Raw genomic sequence first — 18,627 nt, forward strand, 5'->3', positions numbered from 1 at the left:
TTTCCCCCACCACCTCCAGCAATGGGTATTTTGTTTCTTGAAATGAGATATTTAGCCTCTTTCCCTATAGCTCTAATGGTACTTCCCTAATTGAAAGGAGAACTTCTGAACCAACAGAGAAGCTCTCACCTTACCTGATCACTCTCCTTACAGTGTGTATGATAACATCCATTGTTTCATGTTCTCTGTGTATATAATGTCCCCACTGAATTTTCCACTGAATGCATCCAATCAAGTGAGCTGTAGCTCACAAAAGCTTATGCTCAAATAAATTTGTTAGTCTCTAAGGTGCCCCAAGTACTCCTTTTCTTTTTGCAGTTACAGACTAACACGGCTGCTACTCTGAAATTTGTAATTTCAGTGTATCAGGAGAGATTCTGTCTCCCTCATTCCTCCAATACTCGGTGCCAAAAGTAGCGGGAACATTAGTCGCTGCAGGTGACCCAACTGTCCCGGAAGAACATTTATCTTCGGAAGTTTTCATGAGCACTAGTTTGCAGGGTATCTGATCACTGGGGTAAAAAAAAAAAGGGGGGGGGGGGAGCCACAGGATGCATTCCTTCAATTATAAAACAATCGAGGCAAAATAGAAAATTGAATCTCTTGAACATCAGCGATGTCACTAAGTGGAAATCATGCTGGTCCAAAGTTCTGGCATCTGATACATTCACTCCTGGATCAGGACCGACAAAAGCACTATTATATCAAGAAGCCAGTTGCAGTTTTAAGATCTATTATAATCAACCAGAGCAAGAAACTTATGGTTTTATTAATAGCCAATATGATTCTAATTCTAATATGAATTTTAATATGATTTTAGCAATCACTATCCTAAGGAACAAGGAGATTTAGGAACCAATATTTTATAACATCTTATATAATCTAACCATGTGGAATTGCAAATTGTGTAATATTGATTACTAACATTATTAATTTGTGAGACATCAACTGCTAATAAAGTAAAATATACTACATGTACCCTCCTCAAACTTTAATTCTGTTTTATGAAGACAGAATTTGTAGCCACCTGCAGGGATTTTTTTCAATAAATTATTTTTGGACTTTTTTGTCAAATGGATAAGAAAAACACGATCAATAATAAGAATAGGTTTATGGGATGAAATCCTAACCCCACTGAAATTAATGGAAAACTTTCCAGTGACTTCAATGGGGGCAGGATTACCAAAACTTATTCTTCATGCATGAAATCAGACTTGAGTATTTTTTTTGAAAGATCAACAATTACTGGATGAAAGGAATTGTATCTTGATTTTAGTATAGAATTTGATATAATCTCTCACAAAATTAATTCGTATTGATTTGAACATGTTAACATTGCCAATGTGGGCTGATGACTGGCAGCTCAGTAAGCAAACAGCAAAGATAAAACAGCAATGATTTGAGTTAAGGAGAGGTATCTAGTGCAGACATGATTTTTGGTGGGTTGGTAGGGTGTAATTGACAGCAATATCTAGTAAAATGCTGCAAGAACTGATGTAATATACTTGGCAGTAAACATCTCCATTTATGATATGGAAGAGGGGGTCAACAATACTAATGAGACTGGATTTGTGGATCCTGAACTGGGAGAAACTCTGACCACCAGTGAGGGGAAAGAAATGTAGAGAAGTTGTAAAGGGCAAAGCAAACAAAATGAGAATCAACTTGAAAAAACGCAGCTCCACAAAAGAGCAACAAAAGTCATTGGATGACCTGAGGTATTGATTTATGAGGAAAGACTCAAAGAGCTAAACTCTTAAAATGAGAGTTAAGGTTGCAAGTACAGTAAATTTATTGTAACATACATTACAGGGATGTAGCAATTATTCCAAAATCAAAAGTTATAAATCCAAGAAATGCAGAGTTAAGGTTACCCTTAAATTCACACATATTAAGGTACAGAAATGCAGAGTTAGGACATCCAGAGTTAGGACATCCAGATAACCTTAACTCTGCCCGGTAGCAACATCATGCAATAACCAAATAGATAAGATTAAGACATTTTAGAGTTTGTGGCCCCAGATTAGATTTAAATGATTTTTAAATATATATTAGATTTTCTCTTTTTTCCTTCATTGCATTACTCTTACAAAATGGTCACTGCTTCCTAGTATTTCCTAAGAGAGCGAAGCCAGCATCTTCTGGCCTCAGTGCCCTTTAGAACAATAGGAGACTGGTGGTGAAATTGAGACAGTCATCTAGTTGGGGGCAATCTATAATCTTGGTCCCACTGAGAACAATCAGGGATGGCAACCACTTTAAAATAAGGCATTTCTCAGTGGAAATCTCTGTAGTGGAGCATGATTCTTCAGCCCCCATGAAGGAGAATCTTTCAGTTATGAATAATAATGAGAAAATATGACCATTAATTGTAAAAGAAGTCTTCAGATGTATCCTATGCACAGAATTTCAGTGAGTTTTGCTATAAAGGACATCTGAAGCACCTGTGTAATTCGAACACTAAGATCATTCAGGAAAAAAGCAGTCTGACATTGGGTGCTAAATTTCTTAAAGGAAACGTTTTAAAATTAATTTTTATAAACTAATCAATCAGCCTGCTTGTAAATTATCAGAAAATTCATTCTGTGCTGAGAGAATAAGTTCTATAATTCTGGGGAGGATATACTGCATTCTACATACAAAACAAAGCATTGGAATCCCTGCTTTAAGTGCAAAGCTCACTCTCAACTTTAACAATGGAACCATGAGTTATGCTCCCACATAATATAACAGGTTGGCTACCAAGTGACTACATTTCATGCATGAGGTGACAGGCTGGGGAAAGGGGTTGGTAAAAATACTGAGGGGGTGGAAATAGTAACAAAGGGAAAGGAAATATTTAATGTGGTACACAGGGTTATGACTAGAGTAACAGGATGAATTGTAGAAAGGAAAAATTTAGGTTGAACATACCAGAAAAACCTTCCCTAAAAGTAAGTTCTATTTAAATCGTAGAATAATTTCTCCCAAAGAAATAGCCGAATTCCCAGTTCTTGGGACTTGGATCAGTAGATCAAAGAAGTCACTTGTAGTGAACATTCCTACATTGACAATGATACCCTAATTGTTTTATCATCTTTGTTGCTATGATAACAAGTGGCCTTTATATAAGTATAGTGAGGAATGCTAGAGAAAACTGATAGGTTTGATAAGATAAAACAAAGATGATAAACAAATCAGATTATTACATCATTCCTCTGTCCCTTATGGTACTATTTCCCAAGTATCTCTATTTTAAGATATGCTACTGGGCACTTTTCCAAGGTGAAATTAATTTTTGTTATTGTCTTTCTATATCCCTTTCGATTACTTATCTTACTCAGCTGGTGTCTACAACACATCCCTTTCCGCTGTCTTCTGCAAATTTCTTAAACACGCTATTTACCCCTTTTTCCTAGGACATTAATGAATGTCTCACAAATAATCAATGTAGAAGCTGTTTTCTTGCTTTTTATAGTACATTAGATCCCCTTGCATAATCTGTTGTTTCTCTCTCCTGGTCTGATTTTTTGTCTTAGCAAACACACTGGACTTTAAAGGGTATTGGCAGAGATATCCTGTTATTCTTGTCAAAATGTTCCAACTCCCCAGTGAATATATCAGCGTTATAAGATGTAACCTTTAAAACAAAAAACAAACGAACAAAAAAACCCACCAAGATGAGCATTTGCCTTCAGATAGCTAGTTAAATTGTTCATTCAGCCAAAAAACCTCCATTTTTAAAAGTGACAGACACTAAAATATAAACTTATTGACAATAATAAACAGAAGTAATTGACTACTACTGAGTAGTGTAAAGTTTTCCACTTCTGTATCCATTGTCCCAGCAAAAATAGCACTACTGTACATCCTGATGTCTTAAACAAATGTAAAAAACAAAAGTGAAAAATATTGTGATAAGTTAAAATACTTACATACTGTACATGGGCTACTGATCAGCGAATACTGTATTCTTTAGCCGCCGTATACTGATGCCATAGGGAATTTCAATATTGTTCAAAAATAGGCATGACTCTTCATAAAAGTTGTTATATAGTACAGCAGCACTGTTAAGTGCCTCATTTGATAAAATCTTAGCTTGGCTTCTGTGTGTGGCCTCGGGAAAAACAAATCGCGATAGGCTCATTGCGATTCACAGAAACAGCTGTATTCACCCATGCAACCTGAATGGAACTTTTGTTTCAATATACCTTGTCCTCAAGGCCTCAAAAAACCATCATATTTAAAATACCACTATCAAGTCAAAGTTTATTTTCTTGCAATTGGGGATCTGCATATCTTATCAAACAAGGGTTATTCATTAGAAAAACATGAACATGCCAGTATTTCCTATCAGAACATTTTTCTTTATATGCAACAGAATGCACTAAAGAGCACTATATAATTCACTAAAAAATTTACTTTTTTTTCTATCATGCTTCTCACCATAATATCTGGCACTTCAACAACCTTAAAGAATTCAACAGTATTTCTGTGAGGGAGGGTAGTCCTACAGTCCATAATGTTTATTCCCTTGCAGTAACTCTATATGGTAGAATACTACTTCTGGCACTGGCTCTGTCCTGAGAGCAGCAGTATCTTGCACAGTCTGCACTCTGGAGAACAATAAACTTGGGACACTCTTTTAGGGACTGATCCTGGAAAGTGATGACCTCTCCTGTGAGCTGTTGCATGCCCACAATTCCCATTGAGGTTGATGGATATTGAGGGTGCCAAACAGCTTGTAGAACTGAATCTTTGGTGTGGATTTTTTGTTTGGCAAAGTTCAGGTGAGAAAGGTTTAACCTTTTATAATAAAAGTGTGACTAGGTGAAGAATAAACAGAGGAGAAAATGCACAAGGGGACATCCTTAATATCCTTCTTCTCCACCAAGAGACATCTCTCTCCACTAAAAAAAAAAATGGTTACTCACTTTTGTAACTGTTGTTCTTCGAGTTGTGTTGCTCATATCCATTACAATTAGGTGTGCGAGCACTGCATGCCTGGCCGTCGGTAAGTTTTTCCCCTCGCAGCATCCATCGGATTGGCTGTGGAGCCTCCTCGAGTGGTGCTTCCACGGTGCTCAATATATGACCCTGACGACCCAGCGCCCACCTGGTTGCTTCAGGGATGCACCATAGAGCAGGTGCAGTCCGAACTCCACCTGGTCAGGCGTACATTCGAACGGCTGGGTTTCCTCCTCAATGTGGAGAAACCGACCCGAGAACCGACCCAGAGAGAATTCATTGGGACAGTGCTGAACTCCATTCAGGCGTGGGCCCTCCTACTGGACTCCTGCTTCCGGGCTATCGTGGGCATCATTCAAGGCCTTCAGCAATTCCTGACCTCGACAGCCCAAGGGTGCATGAGTCTCCTCGGCCACATGGCTTCGTGCACATATGTGATCTGACATGCCAGACTCTGGTTCAGGTAGCGGACAGGATGAAAGGCCTCCTTGCTTCCTCTCAAAGAATATCCTCCTGGTTTATGTCCTGTATCCGCACTTCCTATGAGCTGGCCAGAGTGCTGACCCCAACTCTCACCACACACTCCACTAGGACCCAGGCCTCGGTGGTGGCGTTCCTGGCCTAGGTGCCTATCTAAGAAATATGCAGGGCGTCAACTTGGTCCTCTGTGCATACCTTCACCACGCACTAGGCCATCATCTGGCACGCCAGAGATGACGCAACCTTCAGTAGAGCGGTACTTCAATCTGCACTCCTTCACTCTGGCCCCACTGCCTAGGTAAGGCTTGGGAGTCACCTAATTGGAATCTATATGAGCAATCACTCGAAGAAGAAAAAAACGGTTACTCACCTTTGTAACTGTTGTTCTTTGAGATGTTTTGCTCATATCCATTCCAAACCCACCCACCCACCTTTCCCTCTGTCAGAGTAGCCAGCAAGAAGGAACTGAGGGGGCGCTGGGTCATCAGGGCAGTTACGGTCTGACTGGCGGGGTCCCAATCCGAAGGCCACGACCCCATCTCTGAACCAGAGGAATGAGACTGGGACCACGAGGGCCAGGGTGGTGCTGAGCGAATCTGTGCCAACGAGAAGGAGAGCAGTGCTGCGAGGCTGGGGAGCGGTGCCGGGACCTGGATCAGTACTGGGACCTAGATCGGTACTGTGGCCGGGAGCTGCGCCAAGATGGTGAATTGTGCCAGGACCAGCGTCAGGTCCGGGATCTGCTTCACAAAGGCGACTGGCGAGCGGAGCAGTGCTGCGATTGGGAGCACTGATGTGATCCGGAACGGTGCTGTGAGTACAACCGGTGCTGCAATGGGGAGCGGTGCCAGGACTCTAAGCTGTACCGGGATCTCAAACTGTGCTGAAGCTTGCCCAACAGAGCTAGTGGTGCCGACGGATGGATCAGTGCCAGCTTGCCTCAAGACAGTGCTGTCCGCTGAGCCACCGCAGGTTTGATGTGGAGTGGATGAGTTCCCTCGCAGCCACAGACGTGTCCGGGGTAGACAGTAGTTGAACTTCCACCACGCTGAGGGAGAGGGAGTCCAACAACACTGGACTCAAAGGCTCCCCCAGTGGGGCTGAAGTCAACAGTGCTGCGTCCACGACCTGCGCTCCTCCGCAGGATGCACCACAGAGGTCAGCGCCAGGGGCCCGGGTCTCTGCTTAGGAGAGCCACTCTTCTCCGGCTTCCGGTGTTGCTTTGGTGCCGTGGTGCTGCAGTGGTGCTGCAGGTCCTGGCCAGAGTCCACCACCGCCGCCGGGACTCTGCGCACTGAGGAACTCAGTGCTGGGTCCTGCCGTGCTGAAGGAGGCTGGGGACTAAGTGCTACCTCCATAAGGAGCTGCTTCAAGCGAAAATCCCGCTCCTCCTTAATCCAAAAACGAAATCCCTGGCAGATCCTGCACTTCTCGGCTTGGTGAGCCTCCCCCAGATGTTTCAGACAATAGTCATGGGGGTTGCACTTTGGCATGGGCTTGGAGCAGGATTTGCATGGCTTAAATCCCGAGGATTTGGGCATGAAAGCCCCGAAGACAGCCAGTTAGGGTGGAGGGTAACCCCCCCCAACCCAATTGCTACTAACTACAACAAAACAAAGAAACTACCATCAAAAATCAGAACTACTATCTAAATGAAGCTAGGGACATGTGGAGAACTTGCTGAACAAGATGCCACAGTTCCATCATGGGTGGTAAGAAGGAACTGAGGGGGTGCCGGGTCGGCAGGGTCATATGTTGAGAGCCATGGAGGTACCACTCCAGGGGGCTTCACAGCCAACCTGACGGATACTGCTAGGGGAAAAACTTTCCGATGGCTGTGCACGCAGTGCGTGCACACCTAATTGGAATCAATATGAGCAATCACTTGAAGAAGAACACCCTATACTAGAGACAGCATGCACCTCGCAATCTTAATCCTGCCCCAGTACGAATGCAAACCTTCCAACCCCCCTTTCTCAATACCACAGTACCCCATCACATTCACTCATTAGAAAGATAAAAATATATCTGATCATTACTTCCAGTTTGCTGGCCAATCTCTTTAGTTTCTTCAAAATCTTACTGTATTCGTCTACAAGTGGCAAACAACAAACCACACATACACCCACACCTGCATATAAAACAGTAAGTCAAAACTGTGTGCAAATTTCTGACTTTATTACAGTAAAAGCTGTTATCCGGCAGTTTACCAACCAGAAAGCTCTATAAACTGGCATTTCTGATCTTCATTTAAAGTCGGGTTTATAGTCCAGTTGGCGCGGGGCCGGCAGGCTCCCTACCTGGCTCCGCATGACTCCCTACAAACGGCAATATGTCCCTGCTGCTCCTAGGTGGAGGAATGGCCACAGGGTTCTCAGTGCGCTGCCCCCACCCCGAGTGCTGGCTCCGCAGCTCCCATTGGTCGGAAACCGTGGCCACGGGCGGAGTCAAGGCGCAGAGCCGCCTAACCACGCCTCCACCTAGGAGCAGCAGAGACATGTCGCTGCTTGTGGGAAACCGCCCTAAGTGAGCGCTGCCCGGATCCCCAAAAACCCCTCCCGTGCCCCACTCCCTGCTCGAGCATCCTCCCACTTGCAAACTCCCTCCCAGAGCCATGCCCCACACCCCCTCCTGCTCTCCAAACCCCAGCCCTGATCCCCCTCTTACACCCAAACTCCCTCCCTCTTAGTTAACTGGAATTTTTGATTTACCGGCACCCCCCATTCCCCCAACATGTTGGATAACAAAGCTTTTACCGTAGTTTGTAATGTGTAAGCCAGAGGTGCCTGAAAAAAATCCTGTGATTCAAAATCTGAAGTTTTAAGGGCAATTTCTAACTGATTACAGCTAGGAAGCAAATTAGAATTTTCTGAAGCTCCTCAAATAAATTGATCATCTTTACTTAGAGATTACATGCTGTAAACTTGGGCAAAGACTAGGCTTGTAATTGAGAAGGTGTCCTCAGTCAACATGATCTGCTCCAAGAGAAAAATGGCATATGCCTCCTCGGATCCCAATCTCCTCTGATGTGGACCAGACATTCCCTCACGCAGTTTCTGTCCCTTGAGCGGACATGCTGGTAAGTCACTAGTGGCAGTTCTGTAGGAAGCCTTTACTAAGTCTTCTCTCACCTCTGACGAAATTGGTCAGTCAGAATCATTACATTATTAAAGGATGGATCTGCTGCATATCAAGCTACAATTTACAAACAATATCCCAAACCATAAAATTCAAAATCATGGCATTTTCTTTCCCTGGACTGAGTCAGCAGCAGATTGCAGTCAAGACTGAGGTGCACAAGCAATGCCCTGTGAAAAAGTTTCTATAGCACACTTGGAATGCCTTACCCAGTCATCTCAATCTCAGAAAAAAAGTTTTTTTCCCTTGCAAGAAATTCTGACAAAAATTCATTAGAAGGATATTTAGGGTCAGCCTTAAATTCACTAAAAGCAACACACTAAAGGGAGTGATTCTCTGTCATATTGGAGCTGATCTTAATCCATTGTTAATTTGACGTTAGCTCACTTGGCCCAAATAGGGAGAGGAACTGAGCACCTGAATGTCAACAGCAGCTATAGATAATCAGAATTTGCAGCAGTAGTAGTATTGCACATAAGGGTTCTTTATCAGAAAGGGTAATCTTATCTAATATATGGTCTGTCATACCTTGGAATCATGGAACAAATAAGATGACTCATTTCTGAGACTGATATGATAAGGGGCATTCTTCTGTCCATCCCCTGACATTTGGGGATTTAAAATTCAGATGCTGAGCTCTATTTTTATCATTGTTCTTGTGTGTCAAATGCTTGTCACAGTGACAAAAGCCTATACTGCCAACCCCCATATTCCTAATATAAACACTTTAAGAAATACAATTACAGGCAAATCTGAAATGCTGGTCCAACCTACTTTACTACTATGGACCTGCTAAGGGCAACTACTGGTATACGCTCAATCAGAAATCTCTCCCCCACAAACAACACTTTTCTTTCCCCTGAACTGTTGATGCTGCAAAACTGCCGTACGCTGTCTTTACTGCACTTGCAATTCCTAAGTCTCTTGTGCTGATCTATGTTGCTCGGACTCAAAATATATTTGCTTAAGCACAGTTCCTACATGCTTTACTTTCTGCATAAATAGATACTGGTAGCAAGGCTTTGATGTTGCTGGTATTGTACCTTTAATAATTTTTTTGCACGTTAACATGCATTTGTATGCCAAAATATGCTAAATCTAGCTTCTAGCAGTGAACCAATTTCTTCCCTCACAAAGACTAAAGCATTTGCATAATAGCTTTTTAAAGTGCTTAGAAGTTTTATACAATAACCTATTAAAATCATGCTAGTTCTGAAGTCTTTTTTTTCTTTTGCACATTTTATACCAAATACTTTCTTTGTCTGTGGGCAAGGACTGAAAATCCCATCTGTCCCCTTAGGAAAGCTAAACACCTTCTAATGGGTTTAATAGGTTGGGACCATAGAAATGGTAGTTTATAATGAAACTATCCTCATTAACAGGGTAAGGAAAAAGTAGTTATGGAGGTCTTTATATTCCTCATATTTTCTTTCACCTACCATAACATACTAGTTTTATTCAAACTGGAGTAGCAGAAAGCGAGGATATCCTGCTGTGTTTATTGGATTTAGCAGTAGGAGTTATTGGAATGCTCTGATTTAGAACAGTTTTTTTTCTGCAACTCATTAGGGAAACTTACAGTCACTGTAAGTGCTGTAGTGACTGTTGCAGTAACTTCATGTAAGCTGCATCCACTTGTATTTAGGTTGTGTTGAGTCTTCACAGAGTGGCTAGTATATTATTTAAGCAGCAGACTTTTTTGTTTATTTATGTATATTTCCCTCTCTTTGCACTACATGTAAAAATGATTAACAAAACAAAACATGAAATAGGATGCTCAGATTATTGGGCTGTATAAGAACCTAGATGATATTATGGCTGAGAGTTTGCCATATTACGCCCATTAATCTTACAAAGTAACAAAGGGCCAGACGGCCTATTTTAAAAAGTAGCAGAGGGCTTCGAAAATCTCAACCATAAGATTTTACAAAGTGCTTCCTTCGGTTATTAGAATTGTTGGCAATTTAATTCTCCAAATAAGTTTTACTTAACAACCAACACTCAAAATCCAAATGTATCCAAGGATATACAAGACAGAAACATAAAAGTATGTAGCTATCAGTATATATATAAAATGTGTGTATGTGTATACACACACACACACACACACACATACACACACACACCCCTGATTGGTATTCATCTCATTATATTTACATGGTGCAACAACATAAACAAGCATGAACTAATAAAAGGACAAAGTCAACGCAAAGAATCAAAAATGGAAAACTGCATAAAACGTTTGAGTAAAGAGATAATGCTACTACTGTGCATCAACAGAAGGAAGAGAGCTCTCTTACCTTTGTTATTGTACACATCTAGATAATTTGGTGCTGAAAAAATTGTAATTAGTGAAGGGAAGCCTGTTGTTTGGCTTTTCCTGTACATACGATACCTAAAGGAAATGACAGGTTATATTATTAATTGTACTATTAATCATTTGTACAGTGCTCTAAGTGTACAACATGTCACTGACTTATCTCAGGCCAAGAAAAGCAACAGGTCACTCCCAATGGTTTTAACATGTGAAGTTACAAGCCACAACAGAAATAAATTATCTTTAAAGCTATGCATGAAGGATTTGCTATAGATTTAGAACTTGCCTATAGTTGGGATTATGGTGATTTCAAGCAGAGGTAAACTCAAATGGCGCAAATTGTGACTTTCCATGTTGTTTGTACCAGTGCAGCTACACTGTTGCTGGTTCCTAACGATTGAAACCCAAGTGTGGTAGGAAAGAAAATACTAATGAGGAGCACTAGACCTTCCTGGTGAAATCTTGGGTTCCCTAAAGTCATTGGGAGTTTTGCCACTGACTTCAATGAGATCAGGTTTTCGCCCTTCATCTATTGATAGAGGGTTCTTCTCAAAATAAATTTGCAAAGGGATTAAAAAAATACTCAGAGATAGAATAGGTAAACTAATTCAGAGGTCTTGGAGCACCATGGGACACAGGCATTACTATAGTAACCTCCCCCCAACAGAGTGTTATGCTTCAAAATCAGTATTAATAAAGTATAAAGCACATTCATGAAATTACAAATTATATCATTTGACAACCATGCAAAGCAGTATCACCCAGGAATATACTTTCCTCTATGGAAAAAAAGCTTAGCTTCACAATGGAATGTCAAATCTTGTCCAGTCCATGGACTAGCATGCTAATGCCTATACATTTTCATTACTCAACCCCGCTGGCTTGTGCAGACCAAAGGCATATTGTCCCAGCAGAGCAATATTTAATCAATCAGTAACGGAATGGGACACCTGCAGAATTTGGAAGCAAACCAACAAAATGGAATTTTCCCCATAGCAAGGGCACAAGTAATACCCAATACAGCACACTAATTCTCTAATAATTTCTAATAATTGGCAATTGTCCACAAAAGTAAGGAAAAGTATCACACCGATTCATTGTAATAGCTTTTCGGAATTTCAGTGTGCATATTGCACTATGCTTTACGATAGCTTAGCTCTCTCACTCCTGCAGGCTTGTGGAGAGGTGGGGGTGGGAGTGGTCAGGGCTATGGGCTCACCCCACTCCCAGACACCTTGGGACGAATGATGAGAGTGGGCTGTGTGTAACAGGGTATGAGAAGGCTTCTCGTGCTATTCTCCCCACCCTGTGTACCAGTATAGGTGATTCCAAAAGGTTGCTCTGTGGTATAAATTGGAAACATATATTCTTTTATATATTCTTATAATATATATATTCTTATATAAAATATATTCTTTTCCTAATCAAAATGACACCATTTCCTCTTAGGGTGCAGTGATTTTATCTGATAAAATATGATCATGTAGAATAGATCATAGTTGCTAACACTGTTATATAAGTGCAACAAATCTTGTACAAAGTGCATCAAGTAAGGTGTCTATAGAAAGGATATGATTTGCTGGTTATGATTATGCTATTTGTATGCATGTATCATTTTTGTATCTGAAGTTATGAGTATTGGCTCTATACCTGTATTTCAAATATTTGCTTCTGGGTAGCACTCACAAGCCAGCACATTGTGAAGGACCTATTCAAGTTGAATGGCACATTAAAGAACACTTAACTCACAATGGAAGACGCCCATCTACACTTAATGGACTTTCCTGCTATGACTAAGTGAAATCATGCGTGGACATATGACTTGCCCATGTGACTCCAAACACCATCTTGTCACCTGTAATTTTACACAGTGAGAACAATGGGTTTTCCTTCACTGGAGAGAAGCTATAAAAGGCCCTGGAAACATCGCCATTTTGTCTCTTTCTTGCTCAAATCTCTGGACTATGAACTTATACTCATGGGAGCATTCTAACGAAGGGACTGAGGACCTTCTAATGGTTTGGAAGCATCAGAGACTTAACAAGCCAGCAGTTTATTCCATCACTGCTACAAGCCTGATCCGAGAACTTTCCATTTATTGTAATCATTTGATTCCTTCAACCAATTTTAACTTTCACCTTTCTTTTTATAAATAAACCTTTAGATTTTAGATACTAAAGGATTAGCAACAACCCGGTTATTTGGTAAGATCTGAGTTATCTATTGACCTGGGTATGTGGCTTGTCCTTTGGGATCAGAAGAACCCTTTTGTTTGATGAAATTGGTTTTAAAGAACCACTCATCTAAGTCTAGTTTCTGGGTGTTGAATCCAGGACTGGAATGCCTAAGGAGACTGCTTTTCCGACTTCTTGTTAGCTAGTGTGGTGAATCAGAAGTTTACTTTTGTTGCTGGTTTGGTAAATCTTATGGGAGAATAACCATCAGTTTTGGGGTGTGTTGGAGCTATTTCTCAGCAGTTTGTCCTGAATTTGGTATTCTCAGTTGTGACCTACAGTGACATGGTGATAGGTGCACACTGAAGTTTTAAGAAACCCATGCTGGAGTCTGAAGCTTCTCTGTCAGCCTGGACTTCCAGGCCATAGTGTGTCCCAATGTCATGACACATCTCTTTGTCCACCGTGATGTTTAGGGGTCTGTGACAGTATAAGGTAGTAGTTTTTAGTGACAGATGAGGCCTCAGGGTTTTTTTTCCTTTAGTCATGACTCAGAAGAAAGGTATACAAGGCCAGCTATGTTTGAACTGTTTTCAGGCAGGTCAGAGGAGGTGGTTTAGGGAATTAGCAGCAACAGTGAGATTTTTTTTTTCCAGGACTTTAATTAAAGAACATCACCCCTAAGTCTGCAGATATTTTTGTACACATAGGGGGCTTTGTTGCAATAGCCTTTGCAGAAAACCCCGGAAGCACACAGCTGCAGAGTAAGACTGATCAGAAAGTGCCAGCACTGCTGCAGACGATTTACAATTGCCGGCAACTGCTACATATTTTTCTCTCTTCCTGGTAGAGTGACCCCTCTTCCCTTATTTTAAAGAGACATCCCCTATTTGAAGTCTCATGTTCCACTTTCTGAAATAAGATCAAATGTGTCTGTCTTGTAATTCAGCTATGGTTGCATAAAAGATCAGACACTGTAATCCTAGTGTTTGTTTTTGTACCACTAATAAAATATTGTGGTTCCTGACACTTAAAAATAAATTTCCAAAGTCATGTTTCACACAGTTGTCCTTTGTCTTCTTGATATGCAGTTGATCACCTTCTACACTTCACTACTACTGGTGAAGTACAGCTGCTTTTCAACAAATTACTGCAGGAAAGCAACAATCTTACAAAACCATAATGAAATAGTCATTATGGAAAACATATCTGAGATGTGCACATTCTGGCTTTCATCTTGTGTTAAAATAGCTTATATTTTAAAAGGCCTATAAGTGCTAAATAACAACACTAAAAATATAAAATAATTGAGGGAATTTACCATTTTAATTTGGAAGACTGCTAAAATGGATTATTTTACTTACTGATTCAGGGAAACTCTTTCCTACAAAAGCCAATGGGTATGAATAATGTTTATTTATTAAGCAAGAGTCCCCCTCCTGCTCCACACACTTACCCAGCATCTTGAGCTTCGTGGGCTCTGAGTATAGATAACAAGTTATTGTGCTGGAGGAATTCACATACAGCCGGGTAACTGTTGGAGGAAAAGAAAAGCTCCTGTTATGGAATTATCAGAAGCAGTGCATTCATCTGACATTCAGAAATACCGTATTTGATCAAGCGTGATCAAACATGCATCATTCATGGAATTAACTTCTGCTCTGAAGACAGGTTTTTTTCAGTTTCACATTGGAAACAGTACCAGAAGCTGTACTTTTTACATAATTGGGTGGAGGCAAAGCATAGAAAAGCTGCAGTTCATTACATAGTAACAGCTACCTGTCAGAAAGAAAATAATTTACTTTATATTCTGAGCTTCAAAGCGCCCAGAGGAGAATAAATGAAACACAAGGATGGGCTGCACCAGAAAACTTGCCCACAAAGTACAGTATATATTGGTTGGTTAGGGAAAGCATGTATGGTGGTGGTGTACAAAGGAGATATAGAGGCAGAAGGAAGAAAGTGAACCTATACCCAAATTGAAATTGTTTCTAGGTTTCATCTCACCATTAAACAAGACTTCAATTATTTGTCCTCTTGGTATCTTCAAAATTGAATTCTAAAAATGTGTTAGTCAAACGTATTTCACATGACCTCTCTACTGAGCTGGGTGTTTTCTATTGCATTGGTGAAAACACAGTCATTAAAACAAAACAATGAGTTTTACTATAATTATATTTTTCACTTCCCATTGATAATGTTGCCTTAGAAGATGAAAGAGGACTCAGCTCTATATTTCTTTATATATAAAATTATCAGTCCTCTGAAAACAAGTTATAGCAGCTACTTCATTTGTAGAGGCACTGAGGGTTTTATTAAAAGCACAGACACAATAGAAGTACATAGACTGAACATGTTTACAAGATTTAAAAAGCTAACTTTTACCATGACATTTTTTAAATTCAAACCCTATTATATCTAAATATAGAAACCTGGGATACAGTCCTGTATTACGGAAGACTGGTCAGAATTCCATTGTGAAGGCTGAGGCTATGGCTTCACAAGACTTCTGCCAGCTCTTAGTGTGGCTGCAGACTATATCAGCAGAACTTGCCAGTCTAGCTTATTCCACCACCCCAAAGGAAAAAAAACCCGATTCCTGTGAAGAGCACATTTTCACTGGTATAAATGAGCCTATATCAGTCAGGGATTACACTTCTTTATGCCCTGACTGACAGCTGTGCCAGCAGAAGTCTGTAAGATGGACATAGCAATTTATGTATGAAGAATACAGTGTATGCTCCTCAAACTTCCAGAACTTAACTCTTTGAATTTTAAAGGGAATTTGCAAGGACATCTGTGAATTAGTTTATGAATTAAAATGAATTTAAAATGGTCCCTTTAAGGTCAGCATATAGAATTGAGATTCATTATCCTCTATACTTTTTTACAGATCAAGATAGCCCTAACATATACATTATATACTGTCCATACACAATTTCTCTTAAGTAAACAGTTTTGACTTTCAACAGGTTGGAATTCCCTTGCCCCATTTTCTGATTTCACTGGTGAGTGAAATGTCACCATTTCACTGGTGACTCGCCACAGCTATCAGTCTTCTCCAGTTTTAGATGATTGTATTCTCTATAGCTTTCATGGCAAAAAGCAAGAAACCTTCCCCAATGACATCACAGCCTCAGTATGGAAGAATAGGAGGCCCTCTAGCAGCAAATCACCTACCCCCTCATCCCCAACCACACCATCAGCGAAACGAGATTATTTCCTTGGCATAGGAAATTTGAGAGTCAGAACACAGTGGATCAGAACTAAAGAAATTGCAAATCTGACAACTTGGGCTATGTCTACAATAGGAGATTATATTGGCATAATTATGGTGCTGTAGCTATAACCTGATAGTGTAGTCACAGCCTACACAATGGAAAGGGTTTACCCATCTCTGTAGGAAAACAACTTTCCCGAGCAATTGTAGCTAGGTCAAAGGAAGCATTTTTCCTTCAACCTAGCTGCATCTACACTAGTTATGCTGCTCAGAGGTGTGGATTTTTTGAATTTTTTGGGTGCTGTACCTATGCCATCCTAAATTTTAAGTGTAGACCAGGCCTTTTACCGTCCCATATAAAACCTATAAGGGACCCTGAATAGACTCTTCATTCAGGTGCAGATTATAGAATCTCTGGTTCTCCTCTCAGTCTGCTCGTTTACAGTCTGGCAGTCTACTTCCCCTAACAGACTGATTTCCCACCCAGGTAAGCAAGGCGATCTTGGACTTAATTGGTTTGGCTTCATTATCTTTTCTCAGGGCAGGCAGGCCATGTCTTTTGCTCTGACACAATGTTACATATGGGCCCCACTACAACCCTATTGGTCCTGCATCCCAGCTAATGAACTAATACCGTACGTGGGAAAACAATTTTAAAACTACATTACTATAAACTTGCTAAAAATGATACTCATTGTTATAGGTACAAAATTATGATTGAAAAATCAATAAACCAACCAACCCTTTAATGCCAAGGGTCAGTCTGACACATACAGGCTAATATTTGGAACATACTCTGGGGCAAGAAATTTACCTGAATATTCTAAAAGTCAGAAATAGAGAAACTAAGTTGTTCAGGAGATTTGTCAAGAGAGATAAGCCTTAATTCTGCAACTTGATCCATGTGGGCAGAACCCTGTGCTCCATTGACCTCAGTGGAACTCCTTAAAGGCAGAAGAGTCAGTCCTTGCAGAGACTGTTGCAGAATTAGGCACTTTCATTTGTATGTGATCAGCACAAACACAACAAAGGTCAGCAACAGCAGAAAGCACTGCTTAGTGGCCCAATGGAAACGACTCCAACAGCCCTACTGTAGTTTCTGGTACTGAGTGGTCCAATGAAAACCATTTGCACATGTTGGCATCCTCAATGAGCATTTCAGGCAGAGACCAATTTATTCTCAGCAAGCGATTGTCTCCAAAATCAGGAGCGAGACAAATTGGCAGGGTAGTGAGAAGATGCTTGTACCAATCCTGTCTTGTGCTGTACTAATTATAAGGAAAACGAGACTACATTGGATTTAAGGGCTGTTAAGCCAGAACTTGTCTTAAACTCTAATTTGACACTTTAATTTTAAATACAAAAAAAGTGCCAGTAACTATGGCTTACACTTTAACTGGATATGTTTTAATAATTAAAGGAGCTGGGTTAATAAAAGTACATGTTTTTCTGCTGGTGCAATTGTAACAAATAAATGAGGTTCATTTTCATTTTCTAATTATATTTATACCTAGTCTTTCCAAATTTCTATGATTACATGAAACTGGCACTTCATAAAGATCACACTGTGCTGTCAACTTGAATTATTATAGAAAATCCAAATGATCTAAATTGTTAAACATGGCAAGCAGGCAGATATCTAGGAATCCAAATATACAAAGAAGAGTAAGTTTAAATAAATTACTCCTCCTCCGAAGGTGCTGTTAGCACTTCATCTGAAAATTCATAGAGTGGCACTATGGGTAACATTCTCTCTCAGCTCTTCCATATAGTCCAGTTAAGTATATGCGGAGAAGTGAAGTACGAGATAAATCAGCGGCTTTAACAGCAATTTTGGAGGAATTGCTGTTTAAAGCATGCTAGCAATCCTATTTTCAAACAATCAATCACAAAAGATTCTAAGAGTCTTTAAATAAACATATACCTTTTTGTACGACATTTACCACCTCTGGATGAGGAATTAGCCATTTCACAAAATTTAATGGAGAAGTGACATTTCAGAGATGCAAATGGCTCAGAATTTTGTGTGAGAGACATTTTGTGAAAAATGTCAGTTTCACTCAACTATATTTGTAACAGTTCACAATTTTTAACAAACTGGAAATATGTGTGTGAGATCCTTTGCTTTGTATTATACACTTGCTAACAGCTGAGTTTGTTGTTTAGGGAACAGCTTAATATTTGTATTGCACTTGAAAAATGTAAAATACAAGGGACCAGATTCTGCCACACTTACTCACATGGATTAGTACTTCAATCTGCCAGTAGTCCCACAAATTTTTATAACTTTCATCTGACTACCGGTGAGAGCGTCTGGTTTTATAAATGTAAGTATTAATTAAGTACAATGC

General features: G+C 40.3%; 1 protein-coding gene across 2 annotated transcripts in view; it reads right to left on the minus strand.

Moving 5' to 3' along the window:
* Window positions 1-18,627, minus strand: part of PPP3CA (protein phosphatase 3 catalytic subunit alpha) — a 345,008-nt gene that overhangs the window by 36,789 nt on the left and 289,592 nt on the right. For both annotated transcript variants that reach the window (XM_038399269.2, XM_038399270.2), the window contains exons 7-8: window positions 14,513-14,590; window positions 10,866-10,960 (exon numbers count right to left, since the gene is read on the minus strand). In XM_038399269.2, the coding sequence (XP_038255197.1) occupies window positions 10,866-10,960; window positions 14,513-14,590 (173 nt within the window). The remainder of the gene's footprint in view (window positions 1-10,865; window positions 10,961-14,512; window positions 14,591-18,627) is intronic.

The sequence above is a fragment of the Dermochelys coriacea genome, chromosome 4 (assembly GCF_009764565.3).
Source record: "Dermochelys coriacea isolate rDerCor1 chromosome 4, rDerCor1.pri.v4, whole genome shotgun sequence".
NCBI lineage: Eukaryota > Metazoa > Chordata > Testudines > Dermochelyidae > Dermochelys > Dermochelys coriacea.